The 26,529-nt window shown below is 38.7% G+C and overlaps 1 protein-coding gene across 1 annotated transcript in view; it reads left to right on the forward strand.

The window, feature by feature from the left end:
• Positions 1–3,192: 3,192 nt before the first annotated feature.
• The window catches only part of LOC306665689 (uncharacterized protein), a gene marked incomplete at its 5' end in the record, with an annotated part of 34,645 nt that continues 11,308 nt past the window's right edge, over positions 3,193–26,529 (forward strand). The window contains 4 exons of the mRNA XM_079147346.1: positions 3,193–3,219; positions 3,648–4,277; positions 5,001–5,178; positions 21,858–21,897. Of these exons, the coding sequence (XP_079003472.1) occupies positions 3,193–3,219; positions 3,648–4,277; positions 5,001–5,132 (789 nt within the window). The 3' untranslated portion in view covers positions 5,133–5,178; positions 21,858–21,897. The remainder of the gene's footprint in view (positions 3,220–3,647; positions 4,278–5,000; positions 5,179–21,857; positions 21,898–26,529) is intronic.

Here is a 26,529-nt window from a genome sequence, read left to right on the forward strand (position 1 = left end):
ACTGCTTTGTGTATCCTATCAACCAATCTTTGTCTATCCCTAGTTTTTCTTCCAGAACAATGTTGTCAAACAGAAATATCATGTAAGCCATATAATTTAATGTAATTTAAAATTTTATAGCAGCCACATTAAAAAAGTAAAAATAGCTTCAGTTAATTTTAAACCATATATTTTATTTAAACCAATGTCAAAAATATTATTTCAACATTTAATCAATATAAAAATTAATGAGATAGTTTACATTCTTATTTTTATCCTGAGATTTTGGAAGCCAGACTTTATATATTTATATTTTAACCTATACCACCTTTCAGTTTGGACTAACTATGGTTCAAGTATTCCATAGTTATGTACAGCTAATGGCTATTGTATTGAATAGGGCAGTTCTCGAAGTTTTTTAGTTAGGTCTGTGTTCTAATTTGACTTCATTTTTCGGGTATGGTGTGAACTGCAGGTAGAAATTTTTTCTCCATATAGACAAGCAGTTTCCACATAATTATTCATGTTCCTATTGAATTACTTGCACCTCTGTCAAGAATCATGTGTGGTTGTACTTCTGGACTCAGTATACCTTCCCATGCTTTCTTACAGTAGCACAAGACTGTCCTAATTATTCTAGCTTGATAGTAGACCTTAAAATCAGGTGGCATGAACTTTCCAACTTTTAAGATTATTTAAGAATTTTTTTCTTTTCTAGGTACTTTTCATTTTCCATAGAAATTTTAGAATTAGCTTTTCAATTTCTGCAACAAAGATGACTGGATTTTATCTGTTGTAGAGGATTGAAAGATGGCCCCACAAAAGATAAGTCTTATGTCCTAACCTCTGTAATCTGTGGTTGTTACCTTATTTGAAGACATAAATAAATAGGTCTCTGCAGGTGCAATTAGTCTGAGGATTGTGAATTGAGATCACCATGTTATTCAGGTGGGTCCTACATAGAATGACAGGTGTCCTCACAAGATAGACACACAGTTCACAAGTTGTGAACACAGAGGCAGAGATTGGAATGGTGTGGGTACAAGCCACAGAAGTCAAGGAATGCCAAGAGCCACCTAAAACTGAAAGAAAGTTGGAAAGATTCTCCTCTGTTGCCACTAGAGGGTGCTCGTGGTCTTTGCTGAAACCTTGATTTCAGACTTCAGTCCTCTGGAACTGAGAAAATCTGTCTTGTTTGAAGCCACCAATTTGTGGTAATCTACCAGCTATAGGAAATAACCATAAACATTATCAGGAATAAGAAGTTCCATTGTATTCCTAGTTTTTTGTTTTCAAGACTGGCGATTAGATTTTATCAAATGCCTTTATCAATTAAAAGATATTTTCCCCATTATTTTGTTAATGTGTTTTAATTTCAGCCCCATCATAGCTGTTCCTCTTGGTGAAAACTCTTCTGAATGTGTTGGGTCCTGACACACTGTATCAAATTGTAAGTATGTCAGCATCAGTCATCTTGTTCTTTATTTGATAAAGAAAATTTAAGTCATTGAAGAATCGGGGGGCAGGGTGAACCATACCTCAAAATACTTAGAAGGAAAAAAAGAATATTTATATAATTTTCCCTCAGTGGTTCTTTCTATGATGGAGATACACTGGAAACCCTTAGGTTTGCTTTGGCCTTGAGAGATACTTCATTCCACTGTAGTGTTTCCAAAATTAGGAGATTTCATATCGCATCTCATACTTGACAATTATAGAGATTTGGTGACTGTGCTGTGATCTCCCACAGAGCAGCCATTGGCGTGATCTGTACACCACCTGCCCCTTATACAAGGATGCTCTGTCACTGTACCAGAGCTGCATTATTCCTCACTGATTTAGACCTTATGGAGATTTGAGTTTGCAGCCTCTGTTTTAGGACCTTGTTGGGACACTGTAATGTTGAAGTATGTGTCGCTGAGGGAAGGCTTAGAGGAAAGGAAGGTGTCAGCTACTGGGCAACAAACCTGTGTTCAAAGAGAACTGTGGAAAGAGATAAAAGGGATTTTCAAATAATTTATCACGTATGGGAGAGAGAAAAAAAGATAGACTTCTGGATGTATGTGGTACAGGAAGCATTAAAAAAAAAAAAATCAAATCCCTAAACTATCCAAATGAAAGCAGGGAAAAAAACAAAACAAAACAAAACAAAAAACCTCGCCTGCTATAAACCAAAGAAAAGAAGAGCATATCTAAACTTAATGTAAAATTTGAGAGGTGATGGCAAAGCAGCAGTGCTGACAAAGTGTGGCTCCCCTGTGCCTGTACCCACCCAAGTCCTCCTCCCACCCCTGTGAGACATGTCGAGGAAAAAGATAATCAGACCCCATCCTGAGAATTCTCACAAACGCCCTCCACTTGGGAAAGGAGTGAGTGGAAACCCCACGAAATGCCCACAGCACTGCCCAGGCTGGCCGGAGGCCGGAGAGGTGCCACATTCTGGAGTTCCCTGTTGCACGGAGCACACGAAGCAGGCAGGCTGCTCCCAGCCAGCAGGGCTGGGGAGGGCATCCAGGACTCAGCAGCGATGGCTGGATTCCCCCGAAAGCTCTACACTCGTCTAGGCTGAGTTCCACACACCCCCTTCCTCCTACTCCTTGTCTGAAATCCTTCAGTTTCTAGAAAAAAGTAGACAGAAACAACACTCATCCCTAAAACTGAAGCCGATTCGGCTACGTACTATGAATGGAATCTAAAAACTGAAAGACCATACTATATGCAAGGGGAAAATGAATAGAGTAGTTGACGCTGAGTCGCAGCCCAGGTAAGGATACTAACAGTACTTAAATGATGAATTCTTCGGGCATCAGGGCAGGAAGATCAAGCCCCCATCAAGGTAAAGGTTACATAGGATTCCAACTGCTCCCCAGAAGTCCTTCATGTCAGAAATCAGTGAAGGAATTACCTTGTTCTCGTAGGTTTTAAAGGAAGGTGTGTATTCAAAATACATACCTAGCTCAGTTTTTACTTACATATGGACAGAAAGCAGACTCTCTCAAATATTAGGTACTCTATAAGCCCTCATTAAGAAAAGGGCTTGAAAAAGAAGGTAGTTCATTAGATACTAGCTAAAAATAAAGAATCCAGGAATGAATAAGTCATGGTGACTATCAAATTCATTTAAATGTGGATTTAAGACTAAATGCCTAGGAGAATAAGGTTGCAGAGCAATTGTAAATGCTAATTGCTAATAAACCTAAAGTAATATAAGCAATGGAAATTCAGAGACTGCTGCTGAAGGTAGGTGGAAGCGTGAGCTGCTGATTAATCTCATCTCTCAGATATGAGACTGCCTGAAACTAAAACACACAGGAAATTCCTTGGATCCTTAGTCTTTTCACTTAACGTTCATGGGCCTCTCCTAGGAATGTACAACTTGCAAGGAAGAAAGCCATTGCTGGCGATTCACCTTAGCTTTTTCTTAAACTACAGCAACATTGAAAACATTTTAAGTTACTTAAAGCATACACAATGTGAGTCCACAACTACGGAATTACTTCTGTCTCATCGTTCTGTGTCTTCGTTTCCTCAGCTGTCCGATGGGAATAACAGTGGTCCTCCTAGGGTTGGCATGAGGGTTAAATGTCTTCACCTGTGGGGTGCTTAGGACAGTGCGTGGCTCACCAGCAGCCAAAACTTCAACGCTGCACGCAGAGGAGATAAGTTAGTTCAGCCTATCTCAACGTGCTTCAGCATCTGTGCTGTTTCTCATTTATGATTTGGCTCATTCTGGTGGCGACTTAAGTGAACAGTCTGTGGTAGGGGGGCTTCGGGCTGGTTCAGGTCTACCTGCGCCAGCTCTGCACCTGGGCGACGTTGGCTTTGCCCACGCCGATGACTCAATCGGCCTGGCGTCTGGGCGCCTGTCCTCTTCCTCCGCCCCAGCAGTCGACCCCCCGGCTCCCCAGCGGGGCCTCCTCCTGCCACGTGACGCCCCCGCCAGGGGCCCCAGCGCCCTCCTCGCGGACGCGCCGTTCCGGCTCCCGGGCTCCGCCTGTGCGCGGCCTCCTCGGCGCAGCCATCCTCTTGGCTGCCGCGGGCGGCAAAGCCCACGGCATCTGCCATTTGTCATTCAGCCCGTCGGTAACGCCCCGAGCCTTGATTTAGACACGTCTGGGGCGGACTCCGGCCTCACTCTCCTGGCGGGCGAGCAGACAGACGGACGCGGCAGCCGTGCTCCCAGCGCAGCGGAGCGCGGGCCTTGGCGCGCGGGGCGCTTCCCCGGTTGCCGTCATGGCCGCGGAGGCGGCGCGTGTGAGCAGCCTCGCCTGAGTTCCGGGGGGCTCTCGCCCCGCAGGGTAGGTGCCGGGTGCTCGCAGCCGCCGGGCGGCGCGGGCCTGGGTGGCGGGCAGCTGGCGGCGGCATTGCCGCGCTGCGGGCCGGTCCTCGGCGCTCCGCTGCTGCCGCGCTGGGGAGGGTGTGCCGGTGGCGACGCGCCGCGGACGTGACGGGGTCCCGGGCTCCACGGGCGAAGTGCGAAACTCCAACAGATTGTCACCCGGCGCGCCAGGGTGCCAGGGGCGAAATGCTGTCGCCTGGTCCTTTTTAATGCCCCTTGCCGACCCGTTCGCGTGGATTTGGTCTGCGGCAAATAGACGCGATGTTGAAGACCTGGCACGCTGGGCTCGCCAAAAGGCCACAGAGGGGGAAAGTCTGTTAAAAAGTAATTGTGCGCGGAAACCCGAGAGGCGTGCATTTTCGCCCATTGTGGGGGCTGTTATTTTTGATCCTTTTATGTGATGGACTCTTATCGGCGGTGTTCAGGAAACTATTTTTAAAATGTGGACTCCTAAAAATTTCTTGGATTAGGATAATTGATCATGCAACAGAGACTAAGGGTATTTAGTCTCTGCATCCAACTTTAAGGACGGTAGTGGGGATTTGTACTTTATACTGAACTGAATTTATGGAATTTTGGAAGATTTTTTTTTTTTTTTTTTCACCAAATGTGTTACTCTTATGTTTGGGGAAACAATAAAAATTTAAAATAGAAATCCCAACTTAGGTCCTCCTTTTTCCAGGAATCCTCCTGTAACTCCTCCCGCCCAGGCAGGATCGGAGGTCTCTCCTGTGAGCTTTCTGGGGTCTTGCTGAGGTCCTGGTCCCTGGTCCCTGAAGTTCTCCCCTCCGCACCCCCTCCCTCCGCGTATTAACCCATCGGTCTTGCTGGGAGCCCAGTGGTGGCTTGCTTGGCACCTGGTAAGTGATTGATACTGTTTATGACGAATGAAAAGATAAAATGTTATGATGGCTCTTGGTTTTCTCTCTGAAATAGTAAATCCATATACTCTGAGATAAGAACATTTATTTAAAAGTTAAAGATCAGAAAAAGTTGAAGACACTGATGGCAGCGTTTCACGACTGAGCAGTCCTGCGCCTAGCTATGCAGCCTCTAGACTGATGTTTTTTTAAAATCTGAAGCTCACGTTTGTGGGTCGTGGAATCACTTAAGAGGATAATGAACCTGAGTTTGTTAAACACGAACTACCAGAAAATAGAAAATGTCAGAATGTCTCAGGTCGTAGAGTATTTGCTTTATGATTCTCCCCCCGCCCCAGTTTTATGCACACACAGATGTGTGTAATGATGTAAAACGTCATTCCTCAGTATGAGTCATGGTCAAAAAAGTTTGAAAGCCACTGCCCTAGATAAATTTTCAACATATACACAGGAGGATGTGAACAAGAAGGTTTACTATAGTGCCAAAAGATGGAAGCAGCCTTCCTGTCCATCTGAAGGAAAAATGCAAATGGCATGCTGGCCATGGAACAGAACACGGTACAGCTGCGAATGAAGTAGTTTTGTTTGAACACAGGCATGTTTCAGTGTTGAGCCAAGAAGCAAAAAAAAAAAAAAAGTTACCAAAGAATACTGTATGATATCATCTATGTAAAATTCAGAACGTGGCAAGGCAAAGCTATTGTTCAGGGATGCGCAGGAAGACATTAGAAGTAGTAAAGAAAAAAAATGTAAATTAACACCAGTAATACCATAAAAGTCAGGCTGGTCGTCACCTCCTGGAGAGGGTGTGTGTGTGTGTGTGTGTGTGTGTGTGTGTGTGTGTGTGAGAGAGAGAGAGAGAGAGAGAGAGAGAGAACATACCACAGACTCGGTCATGCTGTAAATGCCTTACCTCCTTGGCCGTGACCTGGGCGATGATTACACCAGTGTTTACTTTATAACTCCTTGTTAAGTGATATAGAGGTTTATACGTTAAACTTCCCGCAAATATATTAAACTATGCATGTTACATAATGAAGAAGCCTAAATCCAGGGCTCTAAGTCTATTATTCATATTTTCCATCTTACAAAAAGTCTTGACCAGGTAGAAGTACCTAGGGAATTTAATATTGGTGATATTTTATTTCATAATTTCTTTGGACATATCCGTAGTCATTAAATTCTTTGTTTTGATACTCAAAGTAGCTTATAATTTTTTTAAAAAACATTTAGAAGAAAGTCAAAATCATTTGGCATGCTTTCCTTCTCTAAAAAGTCACTTTTACGTATTTTGCACAAAATTGGAATTATATTTTATTTAGAAATTTAAGCTAAAATCAGATTCTATTATGGAAAAATTAAATGCTGAAAAAATTAAGAACATAACTTTATAGACTGTCACTCAGGATTTAAAAGTGCTAACATATCCTCGTATTACTTTACCAATTTCAGTTCTTCAGCCACTCAGTTCCACATTTTTGGTACTCAACAGCAACAGATGATTTTCTATTTTATTGTTATATTGTACTACATTGTATCCTAGAAAAGAACATTTACAACACTGTAGAAATTTCTTTTGGAAAACATGATTCTAGATGCAGGTCCTTTTCTGTTTATATAAACTTGCAGATAATAAACTGCAGACATTAATTTTTCCCTTTTGCCTTTTATATCTTAAAATATTCTTTGCTGTTAAATATATTCCTAAAGTTATTTCTAAAGATTTTAAAGTTTGTATGTTGTTCATGCAGCTCTTTACCTGAGGCGTGCATGCACGTGTGTGTATAGATGTATGTATTTTGATCATGTTGTGCAGTCAAGATTGATTTTCTTTGTCCCATGTGGAAAAGTAATTGTCCCAGTGCCCGTAATTGATGGCACTGCTTCTGTCATATACAGTGGCCAGATATGTTTGGTCTTATTTCTGGGCTCTTCTTGTCATCTGCAAATATGACAGATTTTCACTTGTGTTGCTTCATATGTAGTATATTGTTCAGTTTTAAAAATTAAAAATGTTTTCCATTGTGTTTTTCTTTCTTTGAGATTTTTAGAAGTATTCTCTAGTTCCAGTGTGCACAGTTTTTGAGTTATTCTTTGGTTACTGATTTCTAATTTGCATTATAGTCAGGAAATTTGTCTATGCTATTGATTCTTTGAAATTTGAGAATTGCTTTATGGTCTTAATTACTCCTTATATGATCAAGAAGAATGTGTGCAAGCTCAAGACCTTTTGGGACAAGGTATGTATTTGTGTACATACATATATATGTATAAGTGTGCATATATATGTATATAATATGTGCCTATTTCTAATGTTTTCCTTTCTTCAATAAAGTATTATTCTTTATCTCTTCCCCCATTCTTTTCTATTCTTTAAGGAAGTATGATTTGACTTGCATTAGACTTTCTCCACCTTAACATTTATGTTTTTAATCTAGTACATATGTGTATATATAAATAAATTTTTTAATCCATTTTGAGTTCTAGATAATACCTTTCAACCTATGTTCTGATCTTTGACTAATTTGTGTTTATCTCCAAGTTGAACTATATGTACAATAAAAACACCAAAACAAAGTGTGTGGCTTAATGAAATTACATACACCTGTGTGACCACTGCCAGATAAAGATATTAAACATTTTTATCCCTGCAGCAGTTCCCTGTGTGCCTTTACACTGATAGAGCCAAACATTTGCCTCCCGCAATCAACTTCTGTCTTGATTTCAGTTGCCGTGGATGATTTTCAAATGTTATTAAATTTTGTAGAATGGGAATTGTATAGTTCATTGTTTTATTCATATGGTACCTTTGAGGCCCGTTCATGTTGCACATATAAGCCATTTTGTTTGCTTTTTTTACCCTTATATCAAAGGTTGGCAAAACATGACCTGTGAGCCAGTTCCAGCCCTCTTCATATTTTCATACATAAAACTTCATTGGAATATAGCCATGCCTGCTCAGTAGTCTCCAGTCATTATTATTATTTCCTATCTGGCCATTTACAGAAAAAATTTACCATCTCCTATAGTATGTACATGGCTATACTAACGGTTTATCCATTTTCTTATTAGTGAGCATTTGAGTTTTTTCAATGTTGGCTCATTTTTAATTGCTACAAATGTTCTTAAAACTTCCCATTGGTGGACATATATTGGGTATAGGTTGAGTATCCCTAATCTGAAAACCCAAAATCTTTCTGAAATACCCAAATGCCAAACTTTTTGAGCAAATTTTATGATGCCACAAGTGGAAAATTCCAAACTTGATCTCCTGTGATGGGTTGTAGTCGAAATGCAGGTGTACAACAAAAATATTGTATAAATAATCTTCAAGCTGTGTATATAAAGTATATATGAAAATAAATGAATTTCATGTTTCGAGTTGAGTCACATCCCTAATATATCCCATTGTATTTATGCAAATATTTCAAAACCCAAAACATCCCAAATACTTCTGGTCCCAAGCATTTTGGGTAAGGGATATGCATAACCTGTATACACTAAGAAACTGAATTTACGGTCCTCAGGTAAGTTGGTTATATTTCCATGAACATTAATAATGTTAAGCATTTTTATCTTTATTGGTCATTCAGGTTTTTCTGTGACAAGCTTGTTCAAATATGTTTGAAATTGGGGTGGTTTTTTTGTGAATGAGTTTTAGTTCCTAGCATATTCTGGATAGGAAACCTTTGTCAAGTGCATGTTTGCTTATGTTTTCTCCCTTGAAGTTTGCCTATTTAGTCAGTCTCTCTCTTTATTCCCCCATACCTCGCCCACCTTGTTTTTTGTTTTTTGGGTTTTTTTTTTTTTTTTTTTTTGGTACTAGGGATTGAACCTGGGCACTTAACCACTAAGCCACACCCCCAGCCCTTTTAATTTAAATTTTTAAAATTTTTGAGGTGGAGTCTCACTAAGTTGCTCAGGGCCTCAGCAAGTTGCTGAAACTGGCTTTAAACTTGTAATCCTCCTTCTGTAGCTAGCCTCTGGGATTACAGGTGTGTGCTACTGTACCTGGCTCCCACCCTACCTTTTGCAGAACCAGCAATTGAACCCAGGGACTCTGGAATGCTAGGCAAGCATCACTGAGTTTCACTCCCTAGCTTATTAAGTCTCTTAATGGTATCTTTTTAAATTCCTTTCTTTTTTTTTTTTTCTTTCTTCCTTTCTTTCTTTCTTTTTTTTTTTTTTTTTTTTTTTTTTTTTTTTTTTTTTTTTTTTGGTACCAGAGATGGAACCCCAGGGGCGCTTAACCACTGAGCTACATCCCCAGACTTTTTTTATATTTTATTTAGAGACAGGCTTTCACTAAGTTGCTCAGGGCCTCTCTAAGTTGCTGAAGCTGGCCTTGAACTCATGATCCTCCTGCCTCAGTCTCCTGAGTCACTGGAATTACAGGTGTGCACCACCACACCCGGCTTAATGTTGTTTTTCGATGAGCAGAATTATTTCTGTGAAATCCAGTTTATCAAGGATGTTTTGGGGGTGGAAAAAGGAGTAGGTGATTTTTGTTTTGCTTTTGGTTTTTTTTGTATCCTACTCACAAAATTTTCTCCCACCCTCATCATCCCCCCTCCACACACACACTCAAGGTCTTAAAATCTTTTGTCTACATTTTTTTCCAGACATTTTGTAGTTTTAGCCCTGACATTGAGTCAGTGATGATTGCCAGTTGACTTTTACATGTATAAAGTGAGATCAAGATTTATTTTCCATATGGACAAACAACTGCTCTACACATTTATTGAAAAAAATTTACATTGAATTACACTAGGACTTCTTGAAAAATGAAGGATTGTATAGTTGTGTCTTTTTCTGGATCTGTTCCACTTGGACTATTTATTAGTTCTTGCATCAGTACCAGACTTTCTTAATGTAGTTTATAGTAAGTTACTTTTCCCCCTCTTTCTTGCTGGAGGTAGAACTCAGGGCCCTGAGCATGCTAGACAAGTGCTCTACCTCTGGATTAGATTCCCACCTCTATAGTAAGTCTTGACTTGGTAATATAATTTCTCTAAATTTTTTTAACAATTATTTTGACTACTTAAGTATTTTATATTTCCATGCAAATTTTAGAATGAAATTGCCAATGCCTATTTTAAAAAGTGTGCTAGACTTTAATTGTGATTGAACTGACTTTACAGAACAATGTTTGGGAAAGGAATATCTTAATGTTATTGACTCCTGCCTTTTATGAACATGGTATATCTCTCCATTGAATAAGTTCTTCATTGACTCTCAGCATTCATTTTGTGTTTTTCAGTCTAGGGGACTTACATATTGTTAAATTTGTTTCAAAGCATTTGATATTTTTTGATGCTATTGTAAGTGGTTGGATTTTTGTCTTCCAATGTTAATTTCCAGCCATCTTCCCACATATAGAAATAATTAATTTTTGTGTATTGATCTTGTATTTTGTGACCTTGCTAAATTCACTTGTAGTTCAGGTAGCATGTAGATTTGGGGGAGATTTCTTCAATGCACAATCATGTCGTTTGCAAAAAGACAAATTTGAAAAATTTTAAATCTGACTTTCTAAATATCTGTTTTCTTTTTCTTGCCTTATTGCACTGGCTGGGACGCCCTGAACAATATGTTTATTTTTTTTTTTGCAGTATTGGGAATTGAACTCAGGTACTCTCTACCACATCCCCAGTTACAACCCCAGCCTATTTATTATTATTATTATTATTATTATTTTATTTATTTTAAGACAAGTTCTTGTTAAATTTCCCAGGCAAGCCTGGAACTTTTGATCCCTTTGCCTCAGCCTCCTGAGTAGTCAGAATTACAGGTGTGTAACACCATACCTGGCCCCAGAACAATTTTAAACAGAAGTTTTAAAATGAACATCCTGTTTTTTCTTTATCTTAAAAGGAGGAGTACCTCAGTATTTCACTGTTAAAGATGTTTACTGTATGCTTTTTTTGTGGATGCCCTTTGACAGATTGAGGAAACTGATTTGTTTTTCTGAATGGATATTTAATTTTTAGAATTATTTTATTGAAAGAAATTTTGATTTACAAAAACTTACAAAGATAATACAGAGTGTTCCTATGTACTCTTTACCCAGAGTCCTCTGTTAACATCTTATATTGCTATCATATGCTTATCAAAATTAAGATATTTAACATTGGCACAATATTTTAAATTACAAACTTCATTCAGATTTTCCATGAATGCCTTTATTCCTATTCCGGGATTTATCCCATATACCACATTACATTTACTTGTCATATCTCTCTGGCTTACTCTAATCTTATAGTTTACTCAGTCTTTCATGACCTGGATACTTTTGAAGAGTACTGGTTGTGTATTTTGTAGAATATCCCTTTGGGTTTGTCTGGTGTTTTTTCACATTTAGACAATGGTTATGGATTTGGGAGGTAGAAAATCGGGTATTGTACCCTTATCCTACTTGGAGGCATGTGTCATCCACAGCAACTAGTGATGTTAACCTGATTACATAGTTTGGGTAGTGTCTTCCAGGTTTCTTGTTGTCATGTGACATTTTTGCCCTTTCCATATTCTATTTGTTGAAGTCCACAGTCAGAGGAAGAGAATAACATATAATTTGTGGGTATATAGTAAAATCACCATAGTAATTTTTTTTCTTTAGAGGTACTGGGGATCAAACCCAGGGTACATGCTAGGCAAATGCTCCATTACAGAGCTACCTTCTCAGACCTCCCTTCTTTAAGATTTTATTTTGAGACAGGGCCTTGCTAAGTTGCCAGGACTGGCCTTGAATTCGCAATCCTCCTGCCTCAACCTCCCAAGTAATTGGGATTTCAAGTGTGTCCCACCAAGCCTAGCTTAGTAATTAATATTCTGATGAGAATATTTTGAGGTGACACAAATATCCTGTTTCTCAAAGTTTTGCCCATTAATTTTAGTGCAATGGATTTCACCTGCAGTAACAGTTGTGATATGCCAATGGTGTTTTCCATTTCCTTCATTCTCTCTATATTTATCAATTGGAATTCTTCTTAAAGAAGGATTTGTACTTTTCCCACATTTATTTATTCAACCATTTATGTATATCAGTATGTATTGTGGATATATATTTTAGAATTTGGGTCATAATTTAATATTGTCATTGTTTAACTTATTAAATTGTTCCACCTTTGGCATTGGGACTTTTTCAGATTGGTTTCTTTGTCATTTTGACACATCCTCATTTTCTTTTTGGCATTTCATTAGTCTATGAGAGATTCTAAGCTTTTTTAAGTAATTTTCTTTCCCCAACTGTAAGATCCACTTTCTCTCTACATCTTGATTCCATTTACTAGAGGATGGTACTTAGAAACCAAGATCTGGTTGCAAGGTGTCCTTGTGCTACTGAACTGTCAGTATTCTAGGTGTTCCCAGTGAACAGAGCTAGGAATTCTATGCATGTATGTACTTGGTGTTGAATTCTATCAAATGCTTTTTCCAAATCTGTTGAAGTTTTCACATTGTTCTTCCTAGTGTGATGAGATGATAAATTACAAATATCTGATACCATAAAAGAATATTTGTGCAGTCTTTCTAGATGCCTTATTATGAGGCTTTGTTTTCAAAACATCTAACTCCCCATCTTACATGAGCAAATCTTAGGATAGCTTTATTATATATTTCAGTATGTTGTAGGGTGCAAATTTTCCTTTTGTATTCCTTCTGAATTCTCTTGTTTGTTTGGGACCTTTCCCATTTCATATGAATAGTAGCTATTAATTAAGTTCCATGAAGAATTCTATTATGATTTTGTAAAAGTGTTTTTGAACTTATAGATTAATATGAAAAGAATGGCTATATTTGCAATAGCTAATCTTTCATTTTATGTGTTTCCTCTGAATCTTCCCTTGGTTTTTCATAAAGGACTTCTGCATGTTATGTTACATTTTTTCTGAAATCCTTGTGATTTTTGTTGCTACTCTGAATGATCCTACTTTTTATAATCATGTAATTATTATTTATGTTTTTGGAAAAATTGTTATATTACATTATTGTAAATATTATACTGTTACTTAGGCACATAATTTTGAAGAAATAGCAATTACTTCTTTTCATTTTTGATCTTCATATCTCTTATTCTTTGTTTTGTGTTATTTCACCAGCTAGTGCAATAGAGAATAGGGTAGTGATTATGTATATTCTTGTCTTGTGTCTGACCTAAGTGGGAATACTTCACACCAGAAAAGCTGAGTGAGGTTGATGAATAGTTAAAATTCTCTTCTGCTTCTAATTCTTTTTAAAATCTTAAGTGGTACTCATTTTTATTAAGTACTTTTCTGAATCTGTTGAACTCTGAAGATAGGCTGCTTGGGTTTAATTAGATCTGTCACTTTGATGCCATGTAGTATTATCTTAGGCAATTACTTAGCTTCTCTCTGTCTGTTTTCTCATCTGTAAAATATAGATGACAAATGTCTACTGTATGAGGTTGAAAATGAGTTAATATATAAAAAGGGCTAAGAAATGCACCTAGCCTCTAGGGAGCACTTATTTTTTTTATTTCTTAGCATGTTTGGTTATTTTAATAATTAAGGCTTCTTACATTTTTAAGAAATCTTACACATGTGTATGATTTACTTAATTTACTACTTTAATTTTTTCATGTAATATCCATGAGTCATAAAGCAACTGTTCTTTTGCTACAGCAAAGAACATAATGAATGACAGATTCCTAAAGCAATATTACACAAGTGCTTAGCAACTGAGGTGGCAACGTTCCCAACTTTGTGGCACGATTTGTATCTGAGTCGTTTGATAAGCTAGAGATAGAGATAGCATGAGCAAATTCAGCACTTGGCATGTCGTGTGGAAAGTGGCCACTCAATAGAAAGGAAAAGTGACTTTACCTTTTTTTACATATTTCACCTTATATTATTAATACATCATGTTCTTTAATTGTTTGTGTAGAGGTTTCAGTATTTGGAATGGTCAAAAAGATTCACTCACCAACAAGCATTTCAGGTGCTTTCTGTTTGCTAGTGTTTTGCTGGTTTGGGGTTACATCTTTACTCTGGAGAACTTTTTATGTTTTTTACAGTGCTGGAGATTGAGCCTAGGGACACTATTGCCAAGCAACATCTCCAGCTCTTTTTTTTTTATTTTAATTTTAAGATAAGATCTCTCTTTTGCCAAGGCTGGCCTCAAACTCATGATCCTCCTTCCTCAGCCTCCCAAGTAGCTAGGATTAGAGGTGTGCACCACCATGCCCGCTTGCTCTTGAGAATTTATGGGTCATTGAGTATTGAAGGCAGCCTACTTATATCCCTTCAGGGAAATTCATGTCCCCTTTTTTTTTCTTTTTTTTTTTTTAAGTTGGTAAAGTTGGATTTCTAATGTCTGCCTTGTTTTCTTTCATTCCTATCAGGAATTTAGACCCTTGCTTTATGCAGTTTCTCCCCACGTTAACATTTTCCTTCCTATCCTAATGACCACTGGGATTCATTCCCTGAAAGGAATCCTTCAGTAGATTCCAATTCTTTAGAAGAGAAATCCTTAACTTCTTGACCAGGACTGTGTGGTCCAACTTGATTCCCAACTTGCTTTCCTGGCCTTCTGGTCTCTCACTCCTCAGAACTAGGCCAGTGGTCACATGGTCCTAAATGCTCTGTCCCGAAGGGTCACCCTGCTGTCTTCGTGGCTATATTTTTGTTCCTGCCATTTCCTTTACCTTAGATACATTAACCCTAACTAATTTTCAACTCAAAATTTCCGGGCTCTGTTTGGAGGATACTCTATGATCCTGGCTAGATCACAACCCTGTAATTTGTAACCTGTAGCCCTTGTGAAGTTTTTAACTTTCATTGCCAGTCTTTTTATCTAAATGTCATTTCCAGATGGTCAGGTTCTTAGAGATAGGGTTCAAGTGCCTAGCATGATGCTTTGCATACAAAGAGCTATTGCTCAATAGCTACCACCATTAAGTACCTACTATAATTGTGCTACAGTTTTGCAAAGTAAGTATTATTATCTATTTTAAATTGTGAAGAAACTCACTATCAAAGAGATTAAGTAACTTGCCCAACATCATATGGTTACTAAGTGGAAAAACTGGTTTGTCTTGATTCAGAAGCTTTTACTCCTCTATGCCATACTGCCTTGTGCTAAAAATAGTTAAATAAATGAAGTTACTCAATAAAAGTGGTTGTGGTACAACACACACCAAAATCGCTTTACTTTTATTGCCAATGTGCTACTTGGAGTCTTTGGTGACCACACTAGTCGTGTAGACTAACCATTGGGCTTCCTTTAGATTTCTCTTCTACATTTTCAGTGATACTAATGTGTAAAGTTTATTCTAATTGGGGGTCAAACATAAACTTAACCATACTTTTCTTTGTATTTAAGTAGAAAATTTTGCATTTGCCTAAGAACCTTTTCTAGGTAGTGGGTAACATAAAAATCATCTGCTTCTCTTTGTTAAGTACTTTTTCAATTAAGATATAACATACATGGAGGAAAAAGCATATCGAGTCTGCCTGTCGTAAGTATGCAGCTTGCAACTTTACATATGTGTACAGGTGTGTAACCTCACCCCAGATCAATATTACATCCAACCCTTAAAATTTCCTCATCCACCTCCCAGCTAATATATTGAGCATCTCTAATCCAAAAATTTGAAATGCTCCAAAATCTAAAACATTTTGAGCATCAATATGACACCACATGGGAGGTTCCGCTCCTGACCTGATGTAAGGGGGATGTAGTTAAAACACCGGTACACTGAAAATATTATATAAAATTGTGTTCAAGTTATGTGTATAAGGTGTAGATAAAACAAATGAACTTACTGTTTAGACTTGGTCTCATTTCCAAGATACTCTCATTATATATAGGCAGGTATTCCAAAACTTAAAATGCCAAATCCTCCTGATCCCAAGCATTTTGGATAAGGGATACTCAACCTATACAAATTTTCTTAATTGTGCTCCTCTTATTGCCATTTTTGTGTTTCTACCTCTTTGCATTAGTATCTCCTAGCAAATCTTTTCACCGTTGTGAATGTTTTTTTGGAGTCAGAGTCAATAACCTAATATTTGTGACATTTTCTTGAAGAGTGACATGCTGATTCTTAGTCACCAAAGTGTCATCCAGGCGTAGGTGGGCTGAGTCAGAGTGCTTTAGCATCATTACTGGATTTGGATGACTGTCCTTTGATCTGATGGAGTGCTACTTTAGGCCTTTTACGCCTTTGGTTTAAAAAAATTTTTAAAAAGTATATGAAGGTCATGACACTTTTAAAAAAAATACTGCTTCACTAAGTTCTGATTGGCATGAGCTGTAGCTATTTCATGTGTACAATTTGCCATTTGAAAGCATAACCTGGACGCCAGCAAACGGTGGTACTTTTATCATTACACACAAGGGAATGACAGCCAGCCATTCTCGTACTTCCTTCCATCTCAATTATTTAAAGCTGTATAATTGCAAGTCTGTTTTGTTAATATCCAGAACTGTATCTGGAGAGAAAGAAGACTTCCTTGAAAATAAGGAAAGTCCTAAATTATAACACAATAAGTGAAATAATTATCAAATGTGTAGTTTCAACAACTGGGTACAAGTGAGTGAGTTCGTGAGGTGTGGCTGTCGCTTTTGGCCCTTAAAAACAATCTGTTGTGATCCTTTAGCTGTGTAATCTCTGCATTATAATAAATTTGTAAAAGAATTTCAAAGGCATTTAAAATTTTTGTTTAGCATTAACCTATTTATTTTGGATCAGTTTAATGATAGGAGTTGTGTCTAGAAAAAAAAAGAGGGCCCTTCTCATAATTGCACACTGTTAATATATGATATAAGACATTATTATAATTTTACCCTTAAAGTTAAAATGGAAACTGGGGATTATTGTTTTTGTTTTTTTGTCACTGTTACTTCATCACAGTGATTTATTTGAATATTAAATCCTTTGTTAGGAGTTCAGCCCTCTATTCTTACAGGTGGGTGTCTTAGTCAACTAGGGCTTTCATAACAGTACCACAGACAGGGTGGCTTAAACAACAGACATTTTCTCACAGTTCTGTAGGTTCAAAATCCAAGATCAAGGTGCCAGCAAACACATTTTCTGGTGAGGGTGCTCTTTCACGGTGGCACCATGGCATGTGTCCTCCTAGCCTTTCCTCTGCATGTGTGAAGAGCTCAATTCTTTGGCTCTTCCTATGAGGCACTCATCTTTTAGATTAGGGCCCCACCCCTATGACCACATCTAACTCTACTTACATCTTGGGGCCCTGCCTCCAATACAGTCACACTGGGGTCAGGGCTTCCACCAAAGAATTGGTGGGGACGATTTGTCATAGTGGATTTTCTAGAAATGCAGCAGTAAAATATCAGAAGTAATTATAAGCTGCTTAGTGTTCATGATACTGTCTCTCATTCATGATCACACATTTTGTAAGAATATTAGTCAGATTTATAATGTCATTGGTTTAGCTCCTACTTATGTTTGTGAGAGTCTGCATGAAGTAGAGCTGTCTTAAATCTGTCTGCACATCTCTGATGTGTGATGTCATTGTTGTATGCCTTACAGATGAGGCTTTGTCACAGTCAGAGATGGTTTAAAACTGCAGTCTAGAAAACTGCTTTTAAAAAGCTGAGGAAAGATATCCTTGTTCCAGAGGACACAGCGTGGAACATATGGTCATGCCAATGACTGTGCGGTTTTGAAATCTATGATGTATAGGAAAAATATTGATTTTTTTTTTAGACATGCCTCTGGAATTATTGAAATAATGCTGGTTCAAAGCTTGTCTTTGTGATATTGTAGGTTATAGATTTCACCAGGACACTACAGGGAGTCACTGATCCATAGCAATCTTGAAATCGGGACGTCCCGGGGAGGTAAAATGTTTCTTGGTTATCTGGCCTTCTTGTTCATTGTTTTTGGAGACCCTGGTCCTGCCCTCTGAGGAATTTTTTTCCACATTTGATGTAGGGTTCAAGAAAACCAGGGCCTTTCTCTCTCCTTCCTGCATATTGAAAGTTGGAGACCAAAGGACCATTTTAACACTTCACCTGAGTCCACTTTTGTCTTGGAGACCAGAATGCTCCCCAGAATTTGGAAGGTTTCTTATCCATTTGTTTCCAGTCAACTCAATGTACTAATAAACATACCCCTAATATTTTCCTGTTTTGAGACCTGGTTCTCAAAACACGTATTTACTTTCCCATTCCTGTGGCCCTTTCTGTACCTAGGATGGGAGACTCTGACTTCTGTTAGAAAACTTTTTACCCTTAATCTGATCTTTCTTCTTAGTCATTTGTCCACATGCAACAATTTAATGGACATATCATCTGTCCTTGCCCAGAGATGTTTTAATTTAATAACAATAACATTTTCTTGGGCTTATATGCTTCAGAGTCTTCTCTTGGCTGTTAGCCTGGGGTTGAGGAGGTTTTGCAGACTGCGGTACGTCAACCATGCCTGCACTGTCTTCATGTCAGGGTAAGGGCATTGCGGTGTTTGCATCCGCCCCCCCCCCAAAGTAATAGGGCAGAATTCTAACCTTAATGGTGTTTCAGGGTGGGTCTTTGGGAAGTAATTAGGTCATGAGGATGGAGCCCTCATACATGAAATTAGTGCCTTTATAAGACCAAGACCAGGGACTAGCTTGTGCCTTTTCTGCTATGCGGATCCATGAGAATCATCTGTAACCAAACTCTGACCATTTTGATGCTACACTAAGGCTTCCAGCCTCCAGAACTGAGAAGTAGATGGTTTTTAAGCCACTCAGGCTGTGGTACATTTTATCGCAGCCTGAATTGACTACAAGACAATCATGGTCAGTCCATCTGTTGTATCCTCAGGTTTGAAACCCTAGAGGTGAAGTAATAAGGAATATCGTCTTCCCAGCATGTAGGCAAAATTCAGAGGAAAATGCCCACAGTAGCCCCTGGTGCTGAGTCCACCTTTCAGTGGAGGTCATAGTTCCTTCCTATGTCAGGGTCCATGTTCCTGGAAACCGGAGCCTTCATGAAGCAGAGCCACCCTGTTATCATCTTGTGCTCGTTGCTACCGAAGACATTTGCTGGTATTTGTGCATGGTTATTCTTGATAGACTGAGTTGTACGGATGTGGTCTTCGTCTTCTAAGAATATAACAATTTAAGAAACACAATGACATAAATGTTATAGCTGAGTGACATACAAATAAACTGAAAAGGTCACTTAACTTTGTGGAATGTTTTAAAATGAAGACCACTGAAAAACCACTCAAGTATTGCACTCCAGCTGTATATCATTAGGTGACTGTTGATCAATAGAGTAAGAGGGACATAGAATTTAGGAATAAAGACTGCTGCTTACCAAGACTCACTGGGGCGCTTCACTGGGAAGAGAGAAGTGGGTTCTCAGTTCTTTGACTGAATATACAGAGAAACTTAGTCTAAACCAAGAATGTGCTTTTAGAAAGAGCTGAGAAACTAGATGTGATGAATTGAAAGGGAGACCTATATATGTATGTCCTTGGGAGAAGAATGGGAGCTATTCTGATTTTTCTTCCTTCTTAGAACCTCAAAGTCTATTTTATCCCATTATTTAGTGATGGGGCATTCATAAAATGTTTGCATCTGCCGTAGGTTTATCAAAACAAACAAACAAACCCATAGCATTCTTGAAATAATGCTGCTTAAAAAAAAAATCATGGCTCTAGGAATCATTGAGCAGGGAGCTGTCTCCAGTGTCCCTCAGGTCCACCTTTGTGACCCAGCCCGAGTGTCTGACCTCTCGGTGAGGAAGGAGGAACAGGCCCTGTGGGGCATTGTCTGAAAAGGCAGACTCTTTCACCCCCACCTTCCACTTCTCCAGAGAATGAGTTGTGAGTAACTGGGAGACATTATGCAGCTTATTTAAAATAAGCCAACTAGCAGTGCTTTCTAAATTGCATAAAATATAAGCATTTTTAAGTTTTTGATCCATTTAAACGTTAATGAGGTGATGCCTTCACCCCTGAAGGTCAGGAACGGCTGTGTGTGGCTTCCTACAGAGGAGAAACTTCAGAACCCTGTTCCCTGGTTCCTATGTATAACTTGGTCATATGCACACCAAGCTATGTTGACAATGCACTCTCCCGGGCTGCCTCCTGTCTTTGGATCATCCAGGAGAGGTCTTTGAAATTAGACCATAAAGAAAGCCTAGCTGGAGTATTTAGGGCAGCATATCAATGTCTGATCGAGTAGGCGCCCTTTAAGCATTGTTGAATCATTGGGGAGACTGCCACCGCTCTTCATCAATGTGTTATGTGGTTTTGCAGGAGAAAATATCTGCTAATCCTCAGTAATAATGCTCTATCATTAAGCTAATACGCCTACAGAAAAGATTGTTACAATAGGCGTCTACCAAGTTGTCATTATCCGGACATTACCTTTGGACATTTAGATGTCTATTTTTGCTGAGGAGCCTCATTTTGATGCTTTTATCTGTGACTGAAATTTTCAGTCTTCCCATCATCACTGTTGCCCAATTGAATAATTTTTTTCAAGAGTAATCATGGCTGTGCGTAAACCACTGCCTGACAGTCCCCGACGTATGTCGAGGACCAGCAATTTGGGGCTGGTGAGGGTGCGTTGCTGTGATACGGTTCTTCCTGCGTGCCCCAGCCTTTGTTTGTGCCAATGTTCCATCATTTCCTATTTGAATAAAGAACTGTTTCCATTTCGCTAATCGTTGTTTGGGGCATTTTCCTTATTCAGTTCCTGTATTTTAAAGTCTGCCAACAATCAGGTGATTTGTGAATACAACAAAAGGCCACACAAAATCTCTTAATGTCTTTACCATTAGTTTATTCGTGGGACACAATAGTCTGGATGCTAAGAATCTGGTCCCAGGTGCTGGTATCTGCCACTTGCTAGTTGTGAGACTTTAAGTAGCTTGAACCTCTTGGGACCTTGGTTTCCCCCTGGGCCCAACAGAGATGATAATGGTGTATATATAAGAGGGTTACGGGGACTATATGAAGTCACATATATAAATTACCTAGATTTTCTATAGGAAGCACCCGAAGCTGTCTTGTCAGAGAAATGTTGAAAATATGGAATGTGAATTCAGACAGCACTTCTAGCTGCCTTACCTTTCACCTTTGGACTTTTGAAATGAATGGTCTTATGTGGTGGCAACCGTGAGAAAAAAAACATTCCAGAAACGTGTTCCTTCTGAAGCTTATTCCTTAACCCAAAACAGTAGGATTTTTGTATTCATGATTTGACACACAACTTGGTAGTAGTGTCTTAAGAAAAATGACTCAAATATTTATTTTTCTTTCTAAATGGATGTTATTTTAATAAAAATGTGCAAAGATTGGGGCAGAAGCAGGTTATGGTAGAGGAGTTGGGTGTGTCTCTAAGAGCAAAATGAGGGATCCTTTGATAGAACTGTTGAGTATGGTGCCTGTGAAGGTAGAGAGGCACCCCCTACGCATGACATGACACTGTATAGAACAAAATATGCACAGAGATACAGCGAAACTGGGGAACTCTCAGAAGACTTGTGAATTGAGTTAACGTAATTGTGGCGGTTATGCGATGATACTATAGTTTTGTGGAATGTTGCTACTGGGGAAACAGTAATGACTGTCTGAGAACTGTGTATGAATCTACAACAATCTCGAAATTACAGTTCACAAATGCACGTGCGGCTCTATGTAAAGCTAACGAATGGTTTTTATTTATTTTCAGATTGCTTCTGCCTGATTCATACGCAGTGCCGTTGGCTTTTGTAAGTTGACATTTCAGATTTTTTATCCTTCTCCCCCCCCAAACTTTGTCTTCTCTAATCACACATCCGATCACACAAGAGTACATTTCTAAAGGTCCCAGAGCAAGATGTGGGGCAAAAAGATTTTAAATATGGTTCTTATATTATTATTATTTTAAGGTCTGTTTCACTTTTTCTGATGCTAGTAGGTAACAGATGCTTTGAGGAAGTCTGACCTACTCATCGTGGGCTATGAGCATCTGTTTCTTGGAGTGATGTCCCTCCAAGGTCATGGTAGGTGGGAATAAAGGGTTACCTGAGGAGCTGAGGTTGTATGTATGTCCAGAGTTTCCATCCAACATTGTCTTTGTGACATCATTGATTTTTGATGAAGAACTGAAATATGCTAAACCAATTTTAAAGATACATGACTTTGTTTTTCATCTTAGCAGGAGGTGAGTATCATTATAAAGTAATATAATGAAGACTTGCATTGTGGTAGTTCCTAAGTCAGTATTTTGTACATTGTTCTAGCAGGCTCGGTTCCACCTGTTTTGGGGCCACCAGAAAGACACATAGCTTTAGTACAGTTTTCCTCAGAATAGCTGCCTTGACATGGGCATTTTCTGGGGTATTAATTGTTATCATATGGAAAAAGACACTGTGATCATGTAATTTGGGAAAAAACTGAGATAAAATTAAATTAAGACTATTTATTTCCAGCAACTGATTTTCTGAGAATTGCTTTGGTTTGTGGTATTCCTCAAACACAAGTCACGGTGCATCCCCTGATCTCCAGCTGTGTCCCGTGACGTGTCTTCCTAGAGCTTCGGCACTCTCTGGGTGCAAGCCTCATCATCTGTCGTCCTGTCTGCGCTCCTGCCTGGCCTCCGAGCTTTCACAGTTTCTCCTCTGTGACACATTCTCTAAACAGCAGCCAGATAAATTATTTAAAACTGAAAGTCTGGAGTTACTTTCCTGCTCCAGTGCCTCTCGTGCCTCCGTATCTCACTTACAGAGGCCATCAGCTCTTTCGTGATAAGGGCCCCCGTTCGTTACCTTGGGCCTTATTTTTTTCTGGCCTAATCTTTTAGGCCTGATCCTCTTCCCTCACTGCTTTAGCCTTACCAATTCTCTTGTTCCCTTGTTCCTACATCAGGTTTTGCAGTTATTGTTCCCCCAGATGGGCCCATAACTGACTTCCTTCCGTCAGATGTTCCCTGACTTTTTAGATGATTTCCAAATTGTCGTCTTTTTACTCAGGCTTCCCTGACCAGCCTGTTGGTGGTGCTGGGGATTGAACCCAGGGCCTTGTGCTTGCGAGGCAAGCACTCTACCAGCTGAGCTATCTCCCCAGCCCCGTACCAGCCTGTTTTTAATGGCAGTTTTCCTCACCTGATCCTCCTAGCTCTTCCTGTCCCTTCATCACTTTACTTTTCTAATCACCTCTGACGTGTTCTGTTTGTCCCCCTTTCACTCAGTTAAACTCTACAAGAGCAAAAATTTGTGTGTGTGTGAGTGTGTGTGTGTGTGTGAGAGAGAGAGAGAAAGAGAGAGAGAGAGTGTGTGTGTGTGTGTGAGTTTTCACACTGGTGAATCCCCAACACCTAGAACAGTGCCAGGGGAAAAGTTGCTCAGTAGATACTATTTGAATGAAAAATAAGTATTCGAAAAAGGCCTTATTATAATTTGGGTTCTGTAGCCCAATACATATCCCACAAAGATGGGAAAGTGGGTAGGTAAAGCTTCGTTTAGTAGTTACTGACTTTGCCTAGTATGCCCTTCTGATGGGTATGTGACGGAAGCTGGGGCAACTTCAGTGTAAATACAAAGCACTAATGCAAACACAGAGGATTGGACTTTCGTACTGAGGGGCCTTCCACTTCCAGCAATGATTTAGTAACAGGAACTGGATTTATTTTCTTGCCTGCAATAGCAAAAATTTAAAACAAAAAATGATAAAACGATGATACAAAGGCATTCAGACATTGGACCAAAAGCAGCATAGTGAACCCTGAAAAGGGAAAACAAATGATCTAGCCTAGACTGCAGTGCAAGAAGGGGGAACTCAGACAGTTCACTGGTCATCCTGAGCTGAAGGATAGAGTTAGGATCTGGGGAGGCTGAGGCAGCAAGAGTTTGAAGGACGGAGTAGCAAAAGAGACAGTAAGCTCCAATTATATTTAGAGGATTTTCTTATTAGAGTCTTCAAAATGAGTGCTGATTGGCATATGCATGAAAGAACTACTTGGGTCAAAGATGATGTCTCAGGAAAAAAAATTAAGATAGTTTAAACTGTCTGAAAAATCACAATTTTTCAAAATATGTAAGATGCAGCTAAAACTGTGCTTACAGGAAAATGTATAGTATTGAAAGCATATAATAGAAAGGAAGAAAGCTCTAAAACCAATGTCAGTTTTGACTTTGGGAAATTAAAAATAGAAAAACTTAAAACAAGCAGAAGAAAATAATGACAATTAGAGAAGTCATCAGAGTTGAAATCAGGAAAACAGTGGGGAAAATCAATAAAATGAAAAGCTGGTTCTTTGAAAAGACCAATAAAATGATCAACTTCTGGCCAGGCAACCAATGAAAAGAATGCACAAATGATTAGGAATTGAAGGCGGGGGGGTAATAGTCCTGATTCCATGCATATTGCAGAACTAATACATGTATATGATAAACAACCCCAAATTTGATAAATTAGATAAAATGGACCAGTTCTTTGAAATACGAACAATCAAAACTCACTCGAGGAGTCGGTAACCTGAATAGCTCTATATCTATTAAAGAAATCCAGATGATAGTAAAACATCCTGTAGGGAAGAAACCAGCAGACCCAGATGGTTGTACTGGTGAATTATAAACAGTAACCCGTAGGACAAAAAAGGAATCGACTAGCATTGAGATGAACTGTCAAGCCATGAAAAGAAATGGAAGAAACTTAATTGCATATTAGTATAGGGTTCCTGCTATCTGACTGACATTCTAGAAAAGACAAAATGGTTAGTGTTAGGGTTAGCGTCAGGGTTAGGGAGGGGGGCAAGTATGGAGGAAGGAAGGACTGTATAGAGGGAAAAGAGGGGTGGGAGGGGTGGGGGGAAGGGAAAAAATAACAGAATGAATCAAACAACATTACCCTATGTAAATTTATGATTACACAAATGGTATGCCTTTACGCCATGTACAAACAGAGAAACAACATGTATCCCATTTGTTTACAATAAAAAAATAAATAAATGGATTAAAAAAAAAAAAGAAAAGACAAAATGGTATAGACAGTGGGAAAAAAATCAGAAGTGTGGGGAAGATGGATGATTAGGTAGAACATAGGATTTTTAGGATAGCAAAATGTCTCTGTATGATACTATAATGATTGATACCTGTCATAAATTTGTCCAAACCCACAGAATGGACAACATAAAAAGTGAACCTCAATGTAAACTATGGACTCTGGTGATAATGATATATTAATATGGGTTTATCAGTTGATACAACTGTAGCATTCTGGTGGGGAATGTTGATAACGGAGGAGGGTGTGTGTGTGTGTGTGTGTGTGTGTGTGTGTTTCACATGTAAATATATATTTGCATAAATACACACACACACACATATATATATATATATACATATACATGTGGTGGGGCAGGGGATAAATGGAAAAAATCTCTGCCTTCAACCCAATTTTTCTGTGAATCTAAAACTCCTCTGAAGAGTAGTCGATTAAGAAAATCAAAAGGAGAAATTAACATTATGAACTAAAAGAAAAATTTTTAAATGACTGAAGTGCAATTATAGCAGTACTTACAGGGGAAATTTATAATAGGTTTATATTAGAAAAGAATGATCTCAGTGACTCAATGTAAGGGCTTGTTGCATGTGTCTTCAAGTATCTGAATGTCTTACATTGGAAATGCATCTTCAAGTATCTGAATGTCTTACATTGGAAAACACGTCTTTTGTGTTGTTAGAGAAAGCAGAATTATAGATGGTTACAAAAAGTCAGTTCTCAGTTCTTTATAGGAAAGACAGACTCATCAAACTTCCCCAACCATGGGCTAAGTTTCTTTAGTGAGACATGTTCCCTTGAATATTCTTAAAAGTTCTTTCCAACTATTTCTGAAATAAATGACAGTAAATAAAAATATATGTCTTAGTATTAACAGTCTGTAATTAACATGCACATTTATGATGCTATGTTGTTAAGTAGCTAGTGCAATGTAAGAATGAGCAGTAACTTAAAAATCACAGAACTGGAATGGGGATGTAGCTCAGTGGTAGGTTGCTTGCCTCGCATGGATAGGGCCCTGGGTTTGATCTCTAGTACTGCAGAAAAAAAGAATCCCAAATCTATAGAATTAGAAGGCACTTAAATGGTGTTTATTCAGACAACAGTAGCCTCAGCTCCTTGCCTCTTTAGTGGCAATGCCTGAGATGTATTTACAAAAGGGGAGAAAGAATCCATTTAAGTTTACAAATGAACAAAAGCAGTGATGAAGAACTAAATCCCTGAATGATCTATTCAGAATTCACAGAAAAATTTTAAGCTCAGGGATAAAAAGGAATATTCCAGAAATATATCCGCACTGGCTAAAAGTTTAGATAAATGTCACCTCGTCTCCAAAGCCTTCTTTGGTTCTCCTAGACTTAGAG

Source organism: Sciurus vulgaris, assembly GCF_902686455.1.
Source record: "Sciurus vulgaris genome assembly, chromosome: 7".
In the NCBI taxonomy this organism is placed as follows: Eukaryota; Metazoa; Chordata; class Mammalia; order Rodentia; family Sciuridae; genus Sciurus; species Sciurus vulgaris.